This window comes from Tyto alba, unplaced genomic scaffold (genome assembly GCF_018691265.1).
Source record: "Tyto alba isolate M040663 unplaced genomic scaffold, T.alba_DEE_v4.0 Super-Scaffold_3, whole genome shotgun sequence".
Lineage (NCBI taxonomy): Eukaryota > Metazoa > Chordata > Aves > Strigiformes > Tytonidae > Tyto > Tyto alba.
Window position 1 is genome coordinate 14,308,998 of NW_024881304.1, and position 25,836 is coordinate 14,334,833.

At 46.0% G+C, this 25,836-nt stretch overlaps 1 protein-coding gene across 6 annotated transcripts in view; it reads right to left on the reverse strand.

The window, feature by feature from the left end:
- The window catches only part of FRMD4B (FERM domain containing 4B), a 136,561-nt gene that overhangs the window by 67,143 nt on the left and 43,582 nt on the right, over window positions 1–25,836 (reverse strand). The window contains exon 1 of one of the 6 annotated variants that reach the window (XR_006165963.1): window positions 18,819–19,582. The exons of 3 other annotated variants lie outside the window; for them this stretch is intronic. Coding sequence is in view for 2 of the 3 variants with exons in the window: in XM_042799598.1 (XP_042655532.1) it covers window positions 18,819–18,980 (162 nt within the window). In the remaining variant the exon portion in view is untranslated. Of the gene's footprint in view, window positions 1–18,818; window positions 19,583–25,836 lie in introns of those variants that run through there. 2 more of the 6 variants (XM_042799598.1, XM_032985666.2) reach the window with 2 other exon arrangements.

Sequence of the window (25,836 nt, forward strand, 5' to 3'; positions counted from 1 at the left end):
AAAGACGACCTCACCACCATAGTATCACTGGATACATTAAGGATTTTGGCCATGGAAGAATGCCTCCAGCTCAGCAACTGGAGGCCCTGAGCTCCTGGAGCCGAAGCAGCACAGGATTCTGTTCTAATTCCCCCAATGACACCAATGTGAATTATTTCCCCACAGCACATCTGCTCCCAGGCCTATTTCCTCGGGCTCTGAAAAGGGATTCATACTTGGCTTCCCAGCTCCCAGGGCACTGGGCTCCTCAAAAGACCCAACACCCTGGGAGCCCCTTGCAGATATGTTTTCTTTCATCTTGAATTCAGTACGCCTTGCTAATCTGAACAATATAATTGATTTTCTATATAGTTGGGCCAATCCATCACGAAGTGAGCACAGCTGTCTGGCTCAGTTAAGAGGTGGCGTGAGCAGTTTTGGGATATATATACAAACATCTGTTTTCAGCTTATTTGCATTGATTTTGCATTGTCTGTACAAATGAACCATTTTGTTATATTTTTGTAACATGCCCCCAGCTTGGTCTTTTTAGCAGTTATTTTTAAAAACCTGCTAATATTTAAGCTATTATTCAGTAAAATAAATAGCAGCATAGAATCTATTAAGTGTCCCTGCATCTCATCTCATTCCCAATAGGAAATTAGCAGAGTGACATGACAGCCCCATTTTTGGCAAAACCATACTGAGATACTGTCCTGGGTTGAGTGAGTGGTGGAGTTTTTTGGTGGCAGGGGAGGGGGCTATCGGGGCGGCCCCCTGTGAGAAGCTTCTCGAAGCTCCCCCAGCTCCAAGTCAGCTCCACTTCTGTTTGGAAAATTGAGCCAATCAGCTGCGCCTCTGCGATAACGTATTTAAGAAGGGATGTGGTGACGGGCAGTGGGACTTGTGAGGAGGAGTTGCTGCAGCTGCATGAACACCAAGGTCAGTGGAGGAACGGAGGAAGAAAGGAGGGGGGAGGTGTGCCAGAGCAGAGACCCCCCCATATCCTGTGGTGAGACAACAGCACAGCTCCCCCCTGCCACCCATGAAGATTTACAGTGGAGCAGACATGGATTTATGGCCTGTGGCTTCCGCCTAGATGATCAAGGTGCTATGCCTGAAGAAGGCCGGGGTCTCGTGGGAAAAGACAGCCCCGCTGCTGTAATTCAGCGCTGGGAGGATTGCAGCATGTGGGGGTGTCCCATGCCAGAGCAGCTCGGGAAGGGCTGCAGCCGTGGGAGGGAATCCAGTCGGAGAAAGTTAATGACCCATGACGGAGCAGTGTGGGGAACGCTGCGGCCCGTGGGAGGAACTCATGTCGGAGAAAGTTTGTGGAGGACTGTCTCCTGTGAGAGGGGGACCACGATGGAGCAGGGGGAAGAAATTCCAAAAGCTCCCCCCACTGAAGATGGAAGTGGCAGCGCTGACTGCACCCCCTATTCCCTGCCCCTGAGCCACTGGGAGAGGAGGTAGAGATATCGGGAGCAGAGCTGAGCCCGGGAAGAAGGGAGGGGTGGGGGGAAGGTGTTTTCAAGATGTGGCAATGCTTCTCACTGTCCTACTCTGTTAAGTGTTGTTAGTGTCTGTAATAAATGTATGTTCTTTTTTCTTCTCCTAACGAGCCTGCCTCTTGCTTGTGACCATAAAGGGGGACTTTTCCCCATCCCAGTCCTATCTCAAACCCCAAGCCTGGCTCTCTGTCTCTTCTTATTGCCAGAAGAGAAGGGAGAGAGAGTGGCTGCGTGGTGGTTGACTGCCGACCAGGCTCAAACCACGACAGATACTGGGATGCTGGTTTCTTACTGTTTCTCAAAGTCACTTGTATGTTCTGCATACAGACAAGCAACAAAAACTCAAAAATTGAGAGGAATGAAAAGGAGACAAACATTGTCTGATGCAGAAATGCAGTAATATCAAAATATTGCAGCCCTCATAACTTACAGGCCAGGTACTGGCAGCAAGCTTTCAGCAAGAAACCTGATTTACCCACATCTTCAGCAGGAAAGTCAGATAATTGAGAAGAAACACAATTCTCAGAATCTCTGGGTGTGGAAATTAAAGCATAGGGTGAGATTGTGATTCTATATAGCAGCTTAATATGTTTGGGAAGTTTTCATATAGCTGGAAGCTAAAAAACACACACATTTTTTCATCCATCTTGCTTGTGACACAAAAATTACGACAAATTCTCCACCTAAAAATCGAGTCAGATATTCTTAAACATTAGTCCTTTAAAAAGAAAAAACAAGGACAGAGGAAAAAACCTACTTGTCTACTTAGCTACTTAAACCGATTCCCTGTAATATCCTGAGCCTGAATGTTTACTTAGGAAAACAACATATGTGGGATATTTATGCTATTTCTCTTCAGCAGAAACATCCTCCCTATTCTAAGCTGGTTGTTAACATGCAATATTTTTAGACATCCATGTGTGTCATCCAGTCGGAAAAAATAAGAAAGAGAAAAAAGTAATTAGACAGGGTGTAAACAGGAAACCTCAAAAAAACTTAAGCCCCCAAAAAAGCTGATAGAATAACATACATCCTGAAGCATAGCTTAGGAATGGGTCAGCATAGGGTTTGGGTCAGAAGCAAACCTAAATGTGTTACACTCCCTTCCAGACCAGATTTCACCTCCCAGAACTGGGCAAATGACAGACATTGCTCGGCGTAGCTGGCCAGATCTGTTGCTGACTTCTATTTTTAAGCCTTTCTTGTTTTAAGAAAGTCTGGAGTCTTTACTACTAAGGAAAGCCAGAAAAACCCCAAACCCTAACAAGTCTGTGGCCAAGGAAGAGAGGATTATCCATAAACTGCACATAAGTGAGACAAAATTGGGAACTGTTTCTACCATTGAAATTCTCAGAGGTCTGTGCATGCATCCCAGCTGCTCTCATTTGGGATGTGCCACGATTTGGGCATCAGCAGCCCACGTGCACGCGCTGCTGGCACGACAGTGTTGCACCAACGGGTAACTGCGATCTGCCCAGGGACAGGCTGGCTGTGCCAGGGTCCTGCAGCCCAACACACATTGCTGGGAGCTGTAAGACCACCCCTCCATCCAGAGAGGAATCGCATCTTTAATACCCCAAACTCCACGAGAAACCTTTTGGAAGTAGCAAACCTCTTCCCCCCAGTTCTCCTCTTCCATTCCTCTTAAGACGAACCCTTCTGCTCAGGCGCGGGTGTTACTGAGCATCCACAGGGGCTCTCCCTGGAAAACACCCGAGTGTGACACTGGGGATTGGTCCCAGCTGCACAGAACCACACTTGTTATTTTCATAAGCTCCTTGCAGGGTAACCATGTGAAATTAAACTTCATGGCAGGTGAGTCAGCTCCAGAAGATATTTCACAGGCAGAAAAAAAAAAAACCAAAACCTTCCGCTGATGCATCCAGTGATGAGAGAGAAATGGGAACCATTTTCACTAAATGAATGGCCAGCACACAAAGCCTTAAACCTCCAGTTTTAAAAGCAAGAAACTGGGCTGCAGTGCGTCATCAGCACATGGATCATAAAAACTGGCTCATTTATTCCTGAAACAGGCACACCGCTCCACAGTGGCTCAAGCAGTCAGAGCAGTGAAGAAAATCATATAGATAAGCAGAAGAGCCGTATTCCCGCTCACTCACAAGAGGCACGTGGTCAGTTAGGAAATGCTGTCCCTTTGCCACGCTGACCAGCCTCCACAAAGCCTGTGGCATGGAGGGGCCCAAAATCCTGCCATCCTGCTTTTTCCTGGTGACTCAGAGCCAGCAGTGCTGCTTTGCAGGTGGAGGAGCCCAGAGAACAGGCCTTGCACTAAAAGGAGGATTTTATCTCAAAATCCCTACCCGAGCTGCAGTTAACCAGCTATAAAGCATCACCAGTAATTTCCTGTAAGGATGTTGTGTTTTTTTTTTTTTTTTTTTTCCCCCCAACCTCTTTTCTGTATCTCATAAACCTGTAAGATATTTCAAAGCTTAATATTGAAACCCCTACACTGACTTCAGATTTTCATCAGCATTTAGGTGGGTTTTTTCCCTTCAGTCCTGAAGGCATTTAGGATCAGATCCTCAGCTGCCCTAGATCAGTATTGCTTCACTGACTTGGATATAACTGGCCATCTTGCATCCGGCCTGAAAATTTGAACGGCTTGATAAAAATATGAAATTAGATGCAAGAATGTATTGCAATATGAAGCTTCCCTAACTAGGCACATCTCAGGAAAATAAAAGCCATTGCCTATCCTTCTGGAAGGAAGGGGCCTGCATGCAGCTGGGGGAAGAGGGAAAAAGTTATAATAGTTTAAATGACCTCAGAGTTTCCTGGTGTGTCTGTTGGGAGAGCAAAGCCTCATCATGTTCCAGCACTCAGAGTTGCTCAAAGCTTTAAGGCATAAGCAGAAAAATAAGAAACAAGACTTTGGTTTTACACCAGTATTTTTGTGGAAACTTTTTAAAGGATCCACATAGGTCTCCAATAATGCCTTGATGCACACTTGTCAGCCTGCTTGCAGCCCCCAGACCCTCCCTGACCCAGCGTAGGTGGCCGTCACCAAGTGTCTGGTGATAGGAGGTGCTTGGGAGAAATAGATGGGTGTGGGGTTGGACACGCATCACTCTCCCACAGGTGAAGATCTGGGAAAGGGCAATGCACCCCCATCCCACTGCCACATCACATCCCACCATGTGCCTCTCCGTCACCTCCTTTGCCAGTGAGGGTTACAGCACAGAAGCCCCCAAGGGATGCCTCTTCTGCATGGCTGCCTTCCCTTTGAAGTCTCCTGGACTCGCTGATACCTCCTGCAAAACAGAAAGGGTTGGCTCTGGGTCTAGAAACTCAGGTTTCCCTTCAGTCCCTACACACGCCAGCCCGGGCAGCCGGTGGGTTCCCTGCTGTGGCACCGCAGCCTGGCTCAGGCAGAAGTGATAAACTTGCTGTGATGCCTTTAAAGGAAACAGCGCAGCTTCCACCAGCTTTACAGGGAGCAGACCATGTCTCCAGACATGCTGCCTCTCCTTCCTAATCTTCAAGTCATAAAGAAACTTCTGGCTGAAGTCCTGGCTCCAATGTAGTCAATGAATTTTACCATTAACTTTAATAGGGCCAGGATTTTGGCTTAAATCACTTGTTATCTTGCTATTAACCTTAACAGAAGCCACTATCTGCTTCATGTTAAAGTCAGCAATGCACTTAAGTGTCTGGCTACATCTCACCCTTCATGCTACAGCAAGCCACTTCACAGGACCCATCTCACCCTGCTCGCGTGACTCCAAGGGCCACCCCCACCCTTCCCCCAAGGACTCCACAGCCCACCCTGCCTCTGCGTGCTCCCATCCCAACACTCATGGGGTATTTACCCACAGCAATTGCAGGGACGGTACAGAGCCATTCCTGACCTCAGGGTGTCCCTGTGCTTCTCTTGTCTCAGGACCAGCCAGGCAGGGACAGACACTTGAAGACCTGACTGCATACAACATGCACAGAAATGATGTTTTACAATGAGACAGGCTGGAGAAAATCTGAAGTACAAGCTGGTACAAATGTCCATTTGATGATGATGATTTCCATGGAAATGTTGGCTCTGATCAGATTTGGCAAAGAGTTAGAGATAAAACAGTGTCTGGAACAGAGGGCCATGAGGCTCTCTGGGTTGCATGGCACCTTCCTAAAATAGCCACATGAACTGAAGATACGATGAAAAAACTGGCTCCTGCAGAGCATCAACTGACTTTCATGTAAGCCCCACCAGCTGAGCCAGTAAAAGAATCTGGCAAAGCAACAGCCCAAGTGCTCTCCCTCACTGCAGGCACTGTGGCTTTCCAGGGCCAAGTGCCAGCACACTTTCCATGCAATTCTCCTTCTCTCTATTTATTCTATTTCTCATTGCAGGGGATGGCGACTCTAAGGGACTTTAACTTGCTTTATTGATGGTTTGCTGATTCGTACAGGATTCGTGTTGTACAGGTACATTTGTACCACAGCCTCTTGTGGTCATTAGAACGATCCCACTCACTGGAACAGGAAAATCCCACTAAATCACATCATTCTCTTCCAAAATGTTCAAAAGCAACGCTCTGAAATAATGATGAGCACACTGCAATAAAACGCCGAAACCAAAGAACAGTGACAAATGAAAATCCAGGAAATAAATTAATTCAGTCTTCCTCAAAATGACAGATACAGTATCCCAGCCAGGAGAGAAATCCCTCTACCAAAAGCAAAATATAAACAGTAGAGCTGTTGCTTCTTGGTCCCTACCAGGCAGCGTGCAAGGTTAAAAAAACAAACAAACAAACCCCTTTCCGCCCCACAAGGAAACTTTGCAGCACGGCTGCCATTCTTGATGCTACAGATGGTGGATTCATGCACTCGCTGCTGCTCCCTCCCAGGCAGGGGAGTGCGGGGGGGTGCTCACCCCCGCACACCAGCGCCCGGACGAGGGTGCCACAAGCGCCCGGACCACAGCGGTTCCCACGGCACGAGGCAGAGGCAGCAACGGCTGCGGATGAGCCTTTGCTGGCCCCACGCTTTCCAGCTGACGAGCTGCATCCAGACAGCATGTCACCTCTCCTGACACTGCCAAAGGCCACGAGATCTTGTTGAGAGTGTTATCAGTAGATGCTGAGTTGCTCTGACAGAGGGGGAGAGGTTAGTCATCTTGAAGGAACAGGTGTCCCCCCCATTGCATCAATACTCTTATATTAAATAAAGGAGTCTCATACTCAAAACTGAAATGTTTCTCAAACAGGTCACATCATTCCACAGGCACTGATGTTACCATTCCTACCACTTTGCAATGTATTTAAAACAGCAAGAAAAGAATAGACAGGCAACTCTACAGCTAATCCTAAAAATCAGGAAAGTTAATAGGAAACAATCAGTGCAAATCTGCCGCTAATATCAAGTCAATGAAATACTTCATCCAACATCTGCTTTCCTTGGCAGAACACAGCTAATAAATTAGCGTCTGGTAGAGGCATGCTTATCACCGGCAGCACTGAGACACTGCTCTCGGGTCATTACCGCACACAAGCTCGTGTTGATGTTTTGTTCCAGTGCAATCTCCTGGGAACGTGGGGTGGGAAAAGAGATCCTGTGGGATCACAGAGCTTTCCCGATGCTACCCAACAGAGCAAATGTGGTGTTGGCCCTGGAAAGGGCATTGCATGGAGGCGGCAGCATCCTCTGCCCTTGACCGACCGGTACCCACCACGAGGCAGGACCAGACGCCTGCCCTCCCGCGACCTGTTCTGACCTTCGCTCCTCAACCAGGAGGTTGGAGGCAAATCAGTTTAGATCCTGATTCTCTGCATAAGTCTCTACAACACAGATCTCCCGAGACATTCTGTGAAGAGATATTCTGGCAACTTCCCGTGATTTACCCCACCCCAGAAGCCATCTCATTCCTACTTGAAACAGAAACTCAGATTTCCCTATTACAGGAATACTTAGAAGCCTAAAAAAAAAAAAAAAAAAAATCCCCTTAGAGCAGCATTTCTCATTCCCAGAGACCCACGCTTAGCCCTGACTATCTCCCCCATCTCTTTCATGGCTTCTCACAGGCTGCTCCTCTGTTCCCCCCCCTCCTCACCCTCTTCTTACTTCTCCACCACCCCCTTGCTCACCTCTGGGTCAGGTTTTTGAAGAAAGGCTCCTGACTGAGGTGACATCAGCAGAGCAAGCCTTGACCAAATATCTGCCATCCTCTCCAGGCAGCACCACATCCTGAGAGCATCTTGCATCTCTCCCCCTCCTGTCTCATCAGGGTCCTCGCACCCAGCTCATCCCCCATCCCATCCCTGTCCTCTCCCTGGACTTTCCAGCCACTCTCACAGTTGGCAGCAGCACCTCAGGAAACCCAGACACCAGCCTTGAACAGAAATTAGGCAAGCAGACGATGAAAAAGAATTTTTTTAAAAAAAGGCTGTATCAAGTTATCCAAATTGCCTTTAAATCTGTATCTCTCTCAAAAAAATGCAAAGAGCAAGCGAATAAACAAAGAAAAGCCTAAAATCCTAAGCTCTATGGAAAAAGCTGAAATAGTGGGTAGTGGCTGCCAGCCTGCCCAGCCACCAGCACCTTGCCAGGCACTTGAGGGGTGGTTTGACAAATTTGAACTGCTCCACATTCCACTTTTAAAGCAAAACAAGCACTTTGGATCAAAGTCTCTTTCTCAACAGCCGTTAACGAACTCCATGTGCACTACGGCATCTCCAGCACCAACCTCTTCATGAGCAGGTTTTTTTGGGAAAGAGGGGTGGGGACCATACAGATGAGACATTTAATAGTTACATGCTGAAAGGAGCTACTGTACCAGGCACTGACCGCCTTTTCTCAAGACTTATGAATCTGGGCTTTGTTCAATTTAAATGGTATCTCAGAGCAGCCTGCAAGGGTAATCTCTGAAAACAGGTTTTCTCTACAATCAGAGGTTACAGACCCGCTCTCCAGCTGCAGCAAAGTTACCCGAATCAAACTTAGATTTAAGCACTTTCCTAAAGCAGCCAAGGCAGCACTTAAAACAAAGGCAGGAAAAAGCAGCTGTAAACTTTGGGACTAAACAAGCAGCTCCTTATCTCCACAATGGAGTGCAAAAGATGCAAAGAAATTTTTATGGACTGATCTTTCAGGGCAAAGAAGAAGAATAAGCAAAAAGGTTTCAGCCTGCACTACTGAAGTACCCCAAAGCAAACTCATTTTGCTGCGTGCTGCTTCCTGGCTGCCTGCTGGGTCTGCATGATATTGAAGTTGGGGCTACATAACTGGACTAAACAACATAATTTTTCACTGCTAAGCATCACCAGAAATTAAAACGTAGCCTCTTACCTTCAAGTCACACACCCTTGTGGTTTAAAAGGACTGCAGAAACCCAAGGAGTGTTCAGCATGCATGTACTAAGCCTTCATGTTTTCTGGACATTCAAGCTGAGGGAAGAAGGGAGACACGATCCCGGACTTCTTCCGTTGCCATATAATCTCAAGGAAGTGACCTTCGCATTTGTTGCTTTGATTACAGATTCAGAAACAAAAGCCCTTCCAGCGTGAGTCAGGGAACACAAGAGGCTGAAATGCGATTGTTAAAAACAGAGGCAAGCTGGGAAAGCATTACTATTTTATTTCCTTTGTAATATTAACCCCTTTATTATGAAACAAAACCAAGGCAAAAAACCCCATCAGTTACCAAGGGAAGGCACAGCACAAGGTGCCAGGCCCAGGGCAGTGAGACACCTCGCTGTGGGACCTCGGATCCCTGCCAGCCCCCCGCGCCGTGGCAGCCGGCCGAGGACCCCCACACCAACCGTCCTGTGCTTGTTGGAAGCTGCCATCACCGCTCCGGCTCCTTCCAGCCCCTCCGCATGCCCACCCAGGGGACAGAAAGGGCCTTTATGCTAAAACTTGGCAGAGAGCTAAAAATTCAAGCCACCTCCACTTTTGACCCCTGGGAGCGGGGGCTTAGCCCCGCGGCAGCGGGGAGGCTCGCCTACCGATCTGAAGGTATACGGGTAAACGAAGATAACCAGAGCTTGTCTTCTCAGCACTCCTGCCCTCATTCCATACGCTCACATCTCCATAGGCCCTTGCTGCGACAGACAGCCCCAGGTACAGCGTTTCACTGGATTTCCCAAATCCCTTTCCAAAGGGTAAGTTTGCTGCCTCTGATGCAGGCTACTGCGCATCAGGGAAGGAATCAGGAGCGTGAACAGAGTTTACACCCTTGGCTGTCAATCTGAATTTGTTCTGAGGTCAGGGCTGGTCTCCAGGAGTGCAGTTTGCTGCTGGTGGAAGTGCAGGAGTGAATCATCTACCCGCTCCTCCCTTCACAGGACTTTTTTTTGCGTGAGAAAAACTATATTAAAAGGACATCCAGCTCCTCTCCTTGATTTCTCCGGCTCTGGTGCATCAGCCTACAAGGCTTTGCACACCTCTGGGCTTTGACACAGGAAGGCTAATTGTGTCAGGAGGAGCACAAGTATCACACACCAGTGCAAAAACTGAGCTTTCCTCCAAAAGAAATGTCAGAGAACTATATAACTGCTTTCACCTAAACCAAAAAAACAAAACAGAAAAGTGAAGAACTGTGCACCCAAATCCAGGAGGCTGTAACTTCCAGAGCTCCGACTTGACCTCCAGGCAGATACACTTATCTTAAATTTACACATGCAGTTACTTCAAAGTCTAAAATACAAGCCTGTTCCTCCTCACAAACACAGCTCAGCATTATTAATCTCATTTTATGCAACATGTGTATGGGTACTCAAGCTTTAAATCATACCAGACTCACATCCTCTGGCTGCACAAATTACAGTAGGAAGACTGATGTCAAGGGAACACCACAGCATCCACACGGGCTGGAAGATACAGGCCAGGGGGAACACCACAAAACACTGCCAGAGCAGGGAGGAGCTCTGGACACACACCAAGACAACCTCACCTGGAAACGAGAACGATCTCTTCCCTTTAGCTGGACCCTCTCCTTCAGTTATTTATGCTCCCAACTGAGCAGTCCTTATGCACCGAGAGGACAAACTATGAAGACTTTTCTACCCCAATTTTTAAAATCCATGGATCTATTTTAATATAAAAAATAAGTTTAACACCTGGAAAAAAACTAACTTGCTTTTATCAGAATGGAACGCAAAAACCTCAGGGTCAAACTTTTGAAAGCGACACCTCTGAGACACGTGGCTCCCACTTCTCAGGAGTACTGAGCCTTCTTGGGCCAGCTCAGCTCCCCCACACGGGAGGCTCTGTGTCCTGAGAGTTTGAGTGTTAAAGTGTAGAGCATTGTGTAAAGCCCAAGCCTTGCTGTCACTGCCAGGAAGAGCAGCAGGGCTGCCTGGCACACACCATCAAACAGCCCGAGTCAGCCCTGATCCCCTCGCTCGGGGCTGCCCCCATAAATCACCATCAATCCAGACACCTTCAGAGGTCAACTCAGCCCAGCTGCCCCAGACACCTGGGATGCAGTGAGGTGCCAGAGGTGTCTCGCCTTCCTTAATGCTGAGGAACTAGCTTTGATCAAACATCCTCTTTTTAAATAGTTGCAGACAGAGGGTTGGTCTGCTGTTTCCCCGCCGCCCCCCCCCCCCCCCCCCCCCCCCCCAAGTTACTTTGTAAAAGCTAACATTCTCATCATCATGAGACTACAAAAGCTCTCCACACAATGCTCAATAAGACAGGTATCATGAAAAAAACATAAGCTGGCCCCACAGAAGGCAGGAGGATGCCAGGTCAGGTCCAGCCAGCTGGTCCAGACTGCACCAACCACCTAAGGGGCGGCAGCTGAGACAGTTTTGGGAGAGTATTTTAGAGTAACAAAATTGCATTTGTCTCCAAAACACAGACTCCAAAGTCCCAAAATAAGAAGGAAAATAGACAGTGAGTCATTTTTCCTTAGAGAAATGACGTAAAGGTTACCTGGGTGGTGCCAACTTCTGCCCTTCTGGGATAACAACAGGGACAGGAATAGCTGGAGGAAGGGAAGAGCACAGCTCCTTGGAGGATCAGGGGCTTCCAAACACACACAGATCTCGGCTGTGTAACTCAGCTGTACTCTGGGCCATAGATGAATTTTTCTAAGCAATAAAACTTAGAGTTTAAAAGAAAAAATTTACCCATAAGAGGTTCCAGTAGCAGGAAGCCACTGGAGCAGCAAGAGTTGAGCAGAGAGAAGTGTCTGCAACTTGAAGGCCACCAAAAGAGCTCTGAGCTGGGGTTTTGGGGTGGCAACGCTGCAACTCCTTGCCAAAGGGTACAGAACCCTACAGCAAATGCAGCACACCCCAACCTCTCTGAATGAGGTGAACAGAATCAGCGTGCTTGATATTTGAGAGGAATTACTCACTCTCACTATGGCTTAGCAAAGACTGATTTACACTCCTGTTAAGTTCACCTGCCCAACAAGATTCCCAATGGGCTTCCTCTACACCAGCATACTTGCTCTCCCAAAACAATTGTGGCAACCAGACATGTCCAGTCTGGTGTCAACCAAATAACTCTACACTCAGCATGATGGGGACTCCTGCCTAGCGCAGCTACATTTCTGGAGAGACTGTTCCCATCATTTTTTTTCCTGTCTATCTACAAACTCAGTTTTCCTATCTCACTTCTGCCTTTTGTTTTTTTTCTTCCCCATTTGTTTTCCCACACTTTCTTCCAAGTTTGTGTGCAGTTTGAAGTATTGGGGGGATTTTGACATACACCTGAAAGAGGTCAGAATGATTATTTCTTTATTCCCTGGTCCCTCCCCTTTCTTTCTTTGCTTGCACAGCCTGTACTTTCCATGCTATTTAATTCTTGTGCTGCCCTCTCCTGCTCTTCCAGCTTCTTCACTCCCATCCTCCAGTCCTTTGCCTTCCTCACCCACAGGCAAGCCAGTAACCTGACTGCACAAGATAACAACAAGGACGGCCTTCTCCATGCTGTATCCCTCTGTCCAGCCTGCATCACCCTACCTAGAAACCACCGGTCCAACAAAAGGTAAAACCAGGATGCTCAGAAAACAGCATGATGAGCCGTTGCCATGCAGTGTATGTGCTGTATGCGGTAACTTCATCACCATTCCAAGCTCTGCTGGCACCATACATCTGCACCCAATAGCAAGCAGGAAGATGAATATTGGGGCACCCATCACCATGACAGCACCTACCCTACATCAGCTGGAAAAGCAACCACAGAAACATCAGTCTTAAATCTAACGTTCCTTGGACTGCCAGTGATGGCTTTTAATGGCTAAAGCCAGAATGTTGAGGCTATTCCCAGCATTTTCATGACGCTTATTCTCCACACCTCTCCTTCCCCAACATGCAGATTTAATGAATGCTTAAATGACAGACCAGTGGGCAGGAGAAAGGGTACATGTGTGTTTGTGTGTGGGAAGGTATTTAAGCTAATATATTCCAGCGCTGATAGCCTTATCCTCTTTGCGGTCTCTGAAAATGAACTGGCCCCCATCTGCACAGAAGATTAGCAGAATTACTAATCACTAATTATGACTCAGAGGTTTTAAGAGCAATGCAGAGTGTAGAAGGGTGGCCTGATTTTTAGAAAATGAGGAGACAAAGATAGCACAGTGTTATTTTAAGAACATGGACAGTCCATCCAAGATCGCAAAGAACTGCAGTGACAACACTAGCAAAGAGTGACAGAAAGCTAAACACTCAGAAGGACAGAAGTGAAGTATGGAAAAAACAGCATGTGTCTGAAACACGTTTAATTTAGCTTTTCATAAGCCTTTTGTCCAGTCAGAGCAAGCTGGCCAGCCTCTCTGCACAAGGCTGAAATGGAGATTTATCCAGGCAATTTCATACAGTGATACCTTTGTACAGGAGTCTGCTTCTGAAAAGTGGCGCCAGTGACATTTGAAATCTAACGTATTTTGCGAACTGCGTCAGATTGAAGAAAAAAAAATATTTATACAGGCCAAAGCAGTTAGTGAATAGAAGGCACTGTTTGATACTGGCACCGTGACACCCTGAAGGAAATGAGATGAGGTTCAGTCTGGTTGTGAAGTTTGTCTGCTAGGGAAGAGGGATAAGTGGTATAAAAATCATATTCTTGTTTGAATAAACTCTCTCAAACAGAAAATGCTATATCATGAGCTTAAATGGAAATATGTCTGGCAGAGGGCTTTGGAAAGCTGCTGTTGGAAGTGTATAAAGCCAAGTTTAACTCTAAGCTGTCGGGAGGCAGTGCCCAGAGCCAGCCCTGTTCTCAGCTCTGCAAGAGGCTCCCTCAAAGCCCAGTCATGGAGAAGCCTTCACATGCTGTGTTTGGACATGACAGGGATTTCAAGAAGAGCCAAAGCTCTGCAGGTGACGTACGAGCAGTGTCACATCCTCTTAGATCAGATCCTTTCAGAAAGAAAGGGAGTTGGATGAAAGCAGTCAAAGCAAAGCTTTTCCAGAACAACCAATAATCCCAGTGCCCAAGTTGAAATCTTTGAAGGGGCACATATTCTTCATCCTCTGAAAAGGTCTTCGAGCTTCCTTTGGAAACCCCTGACCCATAAGGACACCCGAGATGCTTCCTCTGAGCATCGCTCCCAGGGTCTGTCTGCTGTGGAGGAAGGAAAGCTCTGCCCTGACACCTCATCACTCCCCCTCACCGCTCCAGCGCCACTTCTCATCATTGTGAAAAGAGAAGGGAAAAAAAGTCATCTCCAATTTGTTGTCAGCATTTTTTGTAACGCAAAGTTAAGGTGTGGCAGCAGAGGAAACATGGTCCTCGCTGTCCAAACCAACTACGTTAGCACCATAGGAAACACAAGTCAACCGCTTCCTCTTGCTCCTCCACCCCAGGTACGTACGGGACAGACATGTACAAAGCTTATTTATTGTGCTTCATCAGCAAAATTTTTTCACTTCACACAGAGGAAACGACCTTTCAGAAGCTATAAAGCACTTTGTCCAAAGAACCCACATGAATTCAATTTACACTTTTACACCAGAGATTGTTACCCAAATTATCAGTGTAACTGAACAGTTTAACCACAGATGCTCCCATATTTGTTGGACATGAAACCAGGTATTAATCACAATGTGTCATCATATTCTCCAGGGAGTTTGGGGACAGCCTGCTGGTTTCTCTTTCCCACTTTGCATCAAGCAGACTTACTGGCATGCATTTTAACCCTGACACTAAAGCATTCACTTCACCAGTTTTTCATTTAAGAGTTAATTGCATTATCAAATAGACTTTGATGCAATGCTTCTTTCATGCTTAAAGCATAGGGGCTAGTGAGGAATGACTACGCTGTGGTATGTACATGTGAAAATTGGTATTCATATCTCAGTGGAAAACAAGCACCAGAATATGATAGTGTTGACATCTCAATGAAAATCAGGCCAGTGCTAACGTAAGTAACTAAACACAGGATCAATGCTGATCCTGAAAGTTTTTGGCTTTACCACTGCTTATTAACCTCATTTATATAAAAAAAAATTCACTTTCTGTTTTACTGCTCTATAATTAAATCTTAGACAAGTGGCCTAATAAAACCAGCATGTGGAAAGCCTTGCCAAAAGCTTTATTCTGAAAGAATATCAGGACACCCAGAAGTGCCACATTGCCACATAGGTATCAGGAGGGGCTCTGGGAAAACCCCGCCAAAGCCTAGCTGGCAGCCCTGAGCTCTACATGCCAGATGTCCACAACAAAATGCAGCCCTCGCTCCTTTCCCTGGCAGGACAGGGGTTCCCTCGAACGAAGGCTTCTATGCCAAATTCTCACCTAGGATTTTTTTCCAAGCCCTCAGCTCCAATAACGTGTATTGACTTGCTGCATTTAGATCTGTGCCAGCTCTTCCCTCGGCTCTGCTTTTTCTAGGACAGGCTTTCAGATGCTCCCTGCCATGGACACGACAATGTTCCCTGGTATACAACACCCAAGCACTCACAGAGGATAAACACACATACTCTGCCGCCCTCCTCCCCTCGCATGGGTTCAGAGGTTCTTTCAGAGTGAAATGGGACACCCCATCAGCAATTTGGCTTACAAACTCCTCCAGATGAATAGGCTCTGGACAAATAGGACATCCCAGCTGCTTTGGCAGATGAGATAGATGATGGCAAGCACCCTGGAGCAGAGAGCAGCTCAGAGAAGCGCCTGGGGTGGGGTAGAAGTCCCTGCAGCGGTGAAACAACAGCCAGAAAGACATTGGAAGGTGTTTCCCACACACACACCCCAGAAGCAGGAAGGCTAAAGAGAAGGTGACTGACAAAAGCTGGTTTGTTGTTGTTGGTTGTTGGGGGTTTTGTTGTACTTAAACCTACTAAAGCAGATAAAGGCTTTGGTGCTGGCAGAGGGGATTTCAGCCTCCCCCGGCCAGACAGCTCTGCACGCGTGACAACCTCTGCACCTGCCGACTGTAAGACACATCAGTGAGAGCCCTGTGTAGAAGCGTGAAGATGTTAGTGACTTCTCTGTGATGAAACTCAAGCTCAGGTCTCCCATGAGGCTAGCAAGCATTTTATATTTAAAAAAGGAAATCCCCAAACCCCCTACCCCCACAATAACGAATTTAGCAGCCCAGAGAGAAGAAACCCTTCTGGCTTCCCTTTCACCACAATAATGTACTGATGATTAAAAAGAGACCTGCTAGCAGTGTCCAACTCACCCAAAAATAGCCACTGACCCACAAAACCACATGAACCCCAAATATGGATCAAAGTGAACTGAAACCTCCAAGGCTGACCAGCAGCACAAGTGCCTGTCATCTCACCCTTCCCTGCATGTCCCTCACACATAGCTCAGACAAAGTTCTGACTTGTTTCCTGATTTGTTACACCATGAACAGCCCAGAGAATCCTCAGAGAGGGCAAAAATGACCCTTTAGTCAGAAGACCCTTTATATACAACCCGTGGTATTTTTCACACCTGGAATATGAACGTGAAGGAGTTACAGAAATACAAACAGTCTTGATGAAACCAAGGTGAGAAAGGACTACGTTAAGCACCTGTCCAGGTGATAATATTACTAAGAACACAAGATAAAAACATACTTTCATGTGGCTGCACTAACTACAGGACTTCACCTAGCAAAAATTTAAGATAAATAGCATCCCTGGCAGGTAGGAGAGTGGTGTTATATCCATTTTACAAAGAACAAGAGCACAGAGAAGGAAGAAAATTTGCCCAAGATAATGCAGGACGTATAATAACAACGGGACACAAAATCTCGTGTCCAAGATTAGAGCCTAGTCCCACAGATGCCGCAACATCCACCTCCTCAGAGTTTTGCTCCTGTATCGCTCCACTGAGCCTGAGGTGAACAAGTGTAACACAGCATGGCTCAGTAGGACTGTGTGTGCAGGGGTCAGCCAGCTACTGTCTCTAGATGTTCCCATAGCTTAGTGTTTCAATAATATGAAAAAGAAAAATAATATTTGATTCAACCTCTTAGAGGGCTTCGATATCCAAACAGACTGCTGAGTCCTGAGCCCTCCACGCTCAGCGAGGATACTGCCAGTGGTTTGAACAAAGAGCCAAGACTTTGGCACAAAAAGCAATGTGTTATGCAATCCAACAAGGAAGAGCTGTAGGGCATTCTTTCAGCCATTTCTTTAATACACCCCAAACCACCACTGGGAAATTCCTGATGTTAAAATCTGAGAGTCACCTTGGTCCTGCCTGGTTTCATCGCCCAGGGATGACCCTCGGAGCAGTGAGTGTGGAGCAACAGGTCACTGCACATCCCCAGCAGTCTGGCTGTACTCTCCTCGGGGCTGTGACAAGCTGTGGGCAGAGGGGAGCGGGAAGGGGCACTCCCTGTCCGCCTCCCTGGAAGTATGACAGAAAGACCAATCTCTTTTTGTTACCCATTTTCACATCCCCAGTTTAGGACACAGGAATTAGTCAGTGATGCTTTTCATAAAGACAACGATACGGATTAATCTACCAACATCCACCAGGACACTGTTTGGGCAGAGATACAGTCATACTTTGTTTTGAAAAAAGTTTCATTTCACTTCGAGCCAACCATGGGAGAATTGCAGCTGAACAGGCTGAATACAGCTGCTGTCAGAGCTGGTCCTTACTAAGCCATTATTCCAGCCCTGGAGGGACGGGGTTTGCCTCCATGGGGATGCAGCAAGGAGCAGAGGCACTCTGAGCTCCACGCTCTTCACATAAACAGACTCCAAAGATAACACCCTCACAGTATAGGTGTAGCTAGATTTTATGTATAGAGAAAGAAGGGAGTCAGGGCTGCATACCACATTTCTTCAGGTCAGTAAAAGTTGGGCAAGTGGGGAGCAATGATGCCTCTACTCCTGCATTCCCTAACTATACACGATCCATACTCCTCAAGTGACACATGGGTAACGTATATCTCAAAGTGTTTACATCCATCATCAGTACAAGATGCCAAGAAGCACCTGAGCACTTGAAAGCACTTCTATCCCAGTAGAGCTGTTCTCCCACTCCTGGGCATACCTTAAAGCTAAACAGCAACAGATCCCTTTGGGATTAAATAGGCACAGATGCCCTTTTCACATAACTTTCCAATGGAAGTTATATCCTGATGGTTCTAGAGAGCTGTTTGCTATGAGCTGTGTCATTCTCTGTATTGCAACACACCAGGGAGAGGGGAGAAGCAGTTCTGAAATACTGACCATAATCTAGCAAACACACACCCCGACACTGTGACTGGGCACTCATCGCAAGTTTACGTGCGAGACAAAAATACAGACACACAAAAATAAATAACTGCCAGCAAAAACAGACTCCAAAAAGACTGGCACCACCCTAACTGCAACTGGATACCACAGTAACTGCAAGTACAGTGCTATACTTTTTGCCTGCAGGAAGGGGAGCCTCCCAATCGCTGTTTCAGGACTCATTGCAGCCCCCTCCAAGAGCAATCCCTTTGCAATGCAAAGTACTATCACATTACAATCTGCCACTAATTCAGGGACACAAATACAAACAAACCAGCAACAGCAGCACCGTGCTCGGAGTGCCCGCTGGCAGCGCGGGCTGAGAGCTGAGCTCCCGCTCCCAAGCTCAAGGATGGTGACAGCAATGAAAGGGGCTCCGAGGGGCTGACCGGAACACTTTTAGATAACCAATAATCATAATATTTTAGATAAAATATATTTAACGTCAAAAACATCTCCCCAAATTCAAGGCAGATGCACAGCACTGGATGTTTGAAAGCCAGTTATAACCCTGCCGAGTCTCTTTACAGCGGGGCTGCGCAAGCTCCATCCTCTCCCCCTCGCCCCATCCCAGCGCCTCACCCGGGGCGTGCGCACCGAGGAATCGCACAGGTGAGCAAGCACATGTCTGTCAAGTATCACAATCCCTTTTTTTTTTTAAACAACAAAGCCTTGGGCAATCGCCAGGGGGTTTTTACCTGGTAGACATCCTGGAGGCCGCACCACGCTCGCAGGGCTTGCCGGCAGGCCCGCAGCCGGGCCGCGTACCACCTCCGCAGCGCTGCCACCGTCACCGTCCAGACCAAGCGGCTCCCGCTGAACAGCAGATCCTCCACCCCGCACATGAACACCGAAGCCATGAGCTGCTCCGCCGGCAAAACAAAAATCCCTGTCCCAGCTGGCTCTCCCTCCCTCGTTCAAACGTCTGGCACGACGGCAGCCCGGCTTTATACGGCGGGCGGAGGGCAGGGGTGTTGCACAGAGCCGGGGTCAAGCCTTAAAACAAACTCCTCTTTCACAGCGCTTCCTGGGCAGATTCCCAGGCATGCCCCGGCCGGCAGTGCCTGATGCCGAGCCAGCGGCTGCAGTAGCTCAGCCCTACCAGCAGCTCACACAGCAGCCTTGTCCTTCCTAGCAGCTTATATAAATCTCTTAAGCTCCAGTAGCTACCACTATGTTTTCTAATTAAGTTTTAACCCTTTTGCCATTCGCCCCGACAACAACCCCGCTTTAGAAGCTTCAGGAGGAAATATCTCGCCCGCGCTGATCACTGCCACGCTTCAGGAAGCTGGACAGGGGCTTCACGCAGTGCTCCTGCCTAACCCACGGCACTACCCCACCTCTGATACCTCATTATCTGCCACACAGGGAACAAGGCTGCCACCGTTTTCTCCCAGCTGATCCTGTACTTAAATTATACACTAGAAATCCTATTTTAAGAAGCACCTCTGGGAGCCAGTAAGTGGAGACAAAAAAAAACCCCAAAAACAAACAAACAACAAAAAAAACCCACACCAACAAAACAAAACATCAGAATACTCCTGCAGAAATATATGCACTAACTTCTCTTCCAGCTTGGATCACAGCAGATGCCCACAGCACAGAGCCATCTCTCTGCTCCACACCTACCCCTTGGCTGTTGCATGGTACCGGTTAAATGCTCAACACCTGCTAAAGAGATGATTTTGCTCTACTCTTAAATTAACTCCATTAATGCAGCACTTGTTGCATGAGAAAAAGCTGCTCATGAGAGGTGAGCTCTTCACAAACATCCCACAGCAAATAAACACTGAAATAATAGCCCACAAGGGACTCCAGCCTTGACTCGATAGTCCGTTTAAAATTAAGCAGCACCCTGCCTTTCTGGGGCTTAAATTGTTAATGCCACCAAGCAGCACTCTTCATTTGTGAGCTCTTTACTATTAAAAGCTAACGGAGGATGAAAGTCAAAGGGCAATTCATCCTTTTAAGACCTCTCAGATGATTTGACATATCCTAAGCTTTTGGGGACAGAAGCTGCAGGGAGCCCCACATGCCACTATCAGCACCTTGCTGAACAAACTACTCCAAGAGCAGATTTTTAACTAAAACCATCAAGAAGACAAACTTGTAAAAGTATTATCTCTTGTACAATGAAATATATGAAAAGGGAGCAGGAATAGCTTGCCTAAAGGCTGCATGGGAGAGCTAAATCCCACGTCATTGCTGGTACTGCCTACCCAAGGGCACTGCCTGAAAACAGCCTCTACACCAGAGCTGCAGGAGCCCTGTCCCAAATGCTCCTCGTGGGAAGAATACATCCTGCATGCACATAGCACAGTGCAAATATTCATAAAAACCGATTTCATTCCATATTAATCAAACTTCTTTCATACTGCAAGAGCTGATGCTTATGCAGAGTGAGGTCCCATGTTGTAGTTGGGGTGATATAATTCTGCAGACAGGTAACTGACTGTTTTAGACAGGCTTTGGACTTACGTGTCTCCAAGCACCACAGTTTTTCCTTTTATGCATAACGAAGACAAAGCAGCTCTGCTCCTCTTGGTGCTGGTATCTATTGGCTATGCTACTGCCACGGAGTTTAAATCTCTCCAAGCCTTGCTTTCACAGGGGGAAAACAACTGTATTTCAAATGTTATTAGAAGCTGTTACAAAGTGGGTCTGTGCAGAGAGAGATAGGGCTTGTTATAGCATGAGGCAAGTCTTGGGCTCCACACTGAAATCCAGCATCCACATACCCACCTCAAGAGTTTTATCACCCCTTTGAATGCTGTCTTAGAGCCCGTGGCCCCAAGGAAGTCTTCCTCCTCCTTCAGTGTTGCCCATCATCACTGTTCGGTGATTAGAGGATTTTAACATCAATACTAATGTACAGAATGGAAAAAAATTTCATCTTCCACCAGGAGAATGTGGTGACAGATAGCTACAGAGAGTTATTCCAATAACCTAGACCAGTACTGGCATCAGGTTCGGGCAATTGCCATTCCCTCAGATAACACTGCTTTGGAGGGGAACCAGTCAGGAAAATCTCCAACAGCATCTGTGCATCATAGTCAAGCCATATCCAAATTTAAACAGAGATTAAAAAAAAAAAAATCCAATTTTCAAGTTCCATTTCTAAAAGAAAAGATGTTTTGTAGTTGAAGGAACAGTGCCAGGAAAATCCAACCAACTCACTATGAAAAGTTTAAATGCTTCTGCTCTATGCCTGCTGTCCTCAGTCCCTTTTTGTTTTCCCTACCACCCAACTAAACTGAAAAATTAAGAATGATCAAGATTTTCTCCTTTAACACAGCACAAGGTATTTGTGTTTGCAGGTTTGTTTTTGTTTGTTTGTTTTTTTTTTAATTATTGGTTTATGATCCATGGTATCTTTAAATTGAACTTACTCATTATGCTTCACAAGTTTCTGTGTGCCTGAGCAACCGCCTCAGATGGTTCTGTCTCAGAAGGCAGAGCTGTATATACTCAGGCCCTCCCAACCGCTCTACCCATCAATGTTTCCATTACCTCATGCAGGCTTTATGCTCTTATAGTAAAGTTATAGCTCCATGCGTAGGCTAGAGCAAGGCAAGAATGTTTTCCTCACCCTTAGGGTACATGCACTTCAAGTCCAGCCTCATAAATAAAAGCTTTGCACACATCTTGTCATCCCTCCTGCAGATGAAGTAGGTGATAAAAGAAAGAACCAAGTGCCATCAGGACTTCACCTTCCCAGTTCCCAAGTACACAGGCAGTAATCACACCGTGGTGCACTGCCCCTTCAACAGGGCATAGGAATTGAACACCCACGAAACAAAAAAAGAGCGAAGAAGTTTCATGATGCAAAGAGCAACTAAATACAGTTTAGAATAATTTTGGTGTTTTAATACGCAGCTGATGAATTAGTCATTTATTGACTTCCACTTTCAGAACCTGATTGCAAGTGGGTTAATTTGATATACTTAAACGATATCCGGGTGCCTTAGAGTCAGAACACTGAGCAAAGAAAAGCCCGTAGGATACCCAGATCATTTCCAAAGGCTATAGTATCCAGATCTCAATGAAGAAGGAGGAGGGGTGAAGATAAATATCTCAGGAAAGGTCTTTGTAGACATATGTACCACTTCCAAGGGAACAGAAGAGACAGCTACTGAAAATCTCTTGGATGTACGGTCATATGAGCAACAGGACATTCATTGCTGGTAAGGAATAAACTGACACAACAGGAATCTGAGAACATCACTTAAGAAAACCGAAAACTTAACGTGTGTCAGACCCATGTTTTTCTTTATGTTATTGATCGTCATTCCAAAATATTGAGTATTAAGAAAAGAACTAATGTTTGCTACCAACGTAATAGAAAAATATGATCCAAGGTGGATTGTCAGGCTTCCTTGCATGCTTTCTTCTGTGCAAAAATGAATGGAACAAGGCTTAGCTGAATTGCTGCTTTTCAAAGTTGCTTATATGAAGTTCACATGAATAGAGAATTCATCTACCTGTGAGACCACAGGACAAAATCATCAATCTTTCCTTACATCTACAAAGCTGTATTGCCCCTAGATATGATTTTTGATTAGACATATAGAAAAAAAAAAAAAGACACACAAAGTCCCTAGTGGCAGGTAATAAAATTAAAATTTTGATCATTTTTGGTCTCTGAACCTTCAACAGTAAAAGGTGAGTTATTGTGAATATGCACAAAATGACTAGTTATATGGGCTAGCAGATTTCTGTCCTAATTGGTGCTTTAAAACACACTTAAATCCATAATTTGTCCTCATATATTGACTACACTATTGCAACCAATATTCATAATATTATGTAGAACAAGCAGTAAAGTTCAGTGAAGACCACAAAAACACCGAGACAGCCCTCACAAGGCTACGAGAAACAGTTCTGTTTCATAGCACACAACGTTTGGAAATTTGCTGGTACCTCAACTCCAAGGGTTCAAACCCTCAAGCCCTGATACCCTGGGATGGTCTCAGGACAACGATAAGCATCCTTGAGGCCCAGGGCTGCGGTCCACTCTGTCCACTGAATTCCTACCAGAAACCAGCTGCAGTGCCACATCATCCTGCTACAACCAGACGTGTTTCTCCACACAAATCTATGTGCAGATTTTCAGAACTTTCCCATTTTGTTCCAGTTACAAGCCAACAGCACGTGATTACACTGCTTTTTAAAATACATTTTTAAAAATGCCCAAAAGTGCTGATTTATAGGAGTTTTCATGATCAGGAACAACAGGATTACTTGGGCATTGGGACCTTTTCAGACACCACTGAAGCTGCTTATCTCCCTAACACTTTTTTAAAAAATTCCTGTCATGAAACAAGCCTGTCAAGCTGTGAGCAAACATTAATGCAATTAACCCTAAATAAAGATTAAGTGACTTTTCAAAAATCACTTTTACTACACTCTGGCCCTTAATTACCAACTTGATAAAGCAAAACACAGTCACCAGGCACCCTCTTTGATGTTGTAACCTCTCAGTACATAAGGTGCTTAAAAAGTAGTACCAGTGCATAGGATAAGTCTGTAATCCAAGCTGCCCTGATCAAGGGCTTTTGAAGCAAGATTCAACTTCCAGTAAAAGGTCTTTCCAAAGTAACTTGGTGGGATCTTTTCATTTTGGTTTTTTTTGTTTTTTTTTTTTTTGTTTTTTTTTTTTGTTTTTTTTTTTTGTTTGTTTGTTTTGGTTTTTTTTTTGGTTTGTTTTTTTGTTTGTTTGTTTTGTTGTTTTTTTGTTTGGGTTTTTTTTTTGAGATAATTGGGAACAAAAAGTAAAGTCACAAGATATTCCTAATCTACTTCAATCCTTTATATTGCCATAAATTTGGGGACCTCTCAGAAATAAGTCTACACTTTCACAAGGATTTGTCTATTGCCATTCATGTTATCAGACTTTAATTTAGGAAGAGAATTAAATTTGCATGAAAGGGCCACGCCACTATCCTTTAAGGCTAATAACAGCATCTGATGTAGGTATTTGGATTCCTCCCCAGATGCTACACCAGGAATTTCAATTCTCACCTTTTGCCCACTGAACTGCACCTAAGTGACATGACTGATGTAGCTGAAAAGCCACAAATACACCCAAAATGATCCACAGATGCAGAGGGAGGCTTTGGTACCTAGTGCTCTCCTCCCTGGATGAGTTACAGCCTCTAATAAGCTTATTTAGCAGCGGCCTTACATACATCTAAATGAGGTGCTGACTTACTTTCCTCCTCTCTGAGAGCTTGGGCTGTACATATATTGCTCTACACTAATGATATAAACATAACACTGTGACAAATAAACACATTTTTTAAAGATGAACAGCTGCTGTGCCAGAAACATGAATTTCCTGCAGTCTGTATCCCGTAGTAAACTAATTAGCACTTCACATCAGAAACAAAGTGCCACTGCCTTTTAACTTTATAAATGATTAAACAGTTTGCAGCCTGATTCTTCAAACATCAAACTTTCATACCTGTTATACCTAGAACTACAAAATCAGGTCAGGTTCAAAACAAGTAGTATATGCTCCAGTTTCACAAGTCAGGGTTCATCATCTTTTACTACAACGCTATAGCCATCAGAACATGTCACCCAGTTTTATAACACAAATCTAGTTCCTCCAGTACCTTATGGCCAGTGCATCAAAGGTATAATTTGGCACAGCTTCACTGCCTTCAGTGAAACCTCACCTGTCCATACACATATAATCAGTTGAGGATGTAGTTCAAGAAGTCTACGTGCAATTTGGCAGCAGTGAGAATGACTTCTAGTGCATGTCATTATTTAACATGCAGTTATATACGAATTGTATTTGAATTTTTATACCTGTATTTCCAAGTTGGTAGAAGTCTATAGCCTCAAAAAGTCAGTTTGCACAGAGAAGATACGTAAGGGGAAACACCACCCTAGACTTCTGGGGAAAGGAGGATGAAAAAACATGGGAAAGATTGATCTCCAGCTGAAAGATTTGTTTCTATCACACACAATGGGGTCTGTGAATTCTTTCAGACAAGCTGCATCTTTATGCCCTTTCTCAGCAGCACAGGTGATTGCAAGCAGGGGACCCATGGGAAGATTTCCATCTACCCAGTGACCAGCACCCCTGTCTGCAGCTCTCCAGGCAGGGGGACCTGCTCCAGGGACACAGCACAGCGGGTCAGGATGTCTGTGGGGTTCGTGTGACACTGCCTTCCCGGCTCCAGGATGGGGCAGGGGCCTGGAGAGCCATCCTCCTCTTCTCTGCTAGGTGGGAAGGGCTTCCTTCTCAGGGAAAGCTTCATCAAGAGGGGAGAGTCACCACCCATGACATGGGAAATCGTCCTGCACCCGGTGCTACTCCCAAGTCACATCTGGAGGAAACAAGAGAGCAAGCGAGCACAGGGTGGAAACCTGGGGCATCCTCAGAGCTGCAGTGGAAGAGACACCATCACCACCACCTTCCCCAGCAAGGGCTTCGCCCAGAGCCACACTGTGACCAGGGCAGCAATAGTGCAGCTGGAGGAAATGATTCAGCCTGCTGCTGGGCCTGGCCCTCACAAGAGGGAGGCACCCCCCCCCACCTCAACATTTGCAGGGAGCAGCTCTGGGAAGTGATGGGACAAAGGAGAGGCCACAGCTGCCTTTGGAAATTGTGGCAGGAAGAGCAATTTATCTCTGAGCAGCTGATTTTGCCTTCCTAATATCCAGCCCTGTAGCAGGTTCCTCTCAATCACATGCGGACTGTGG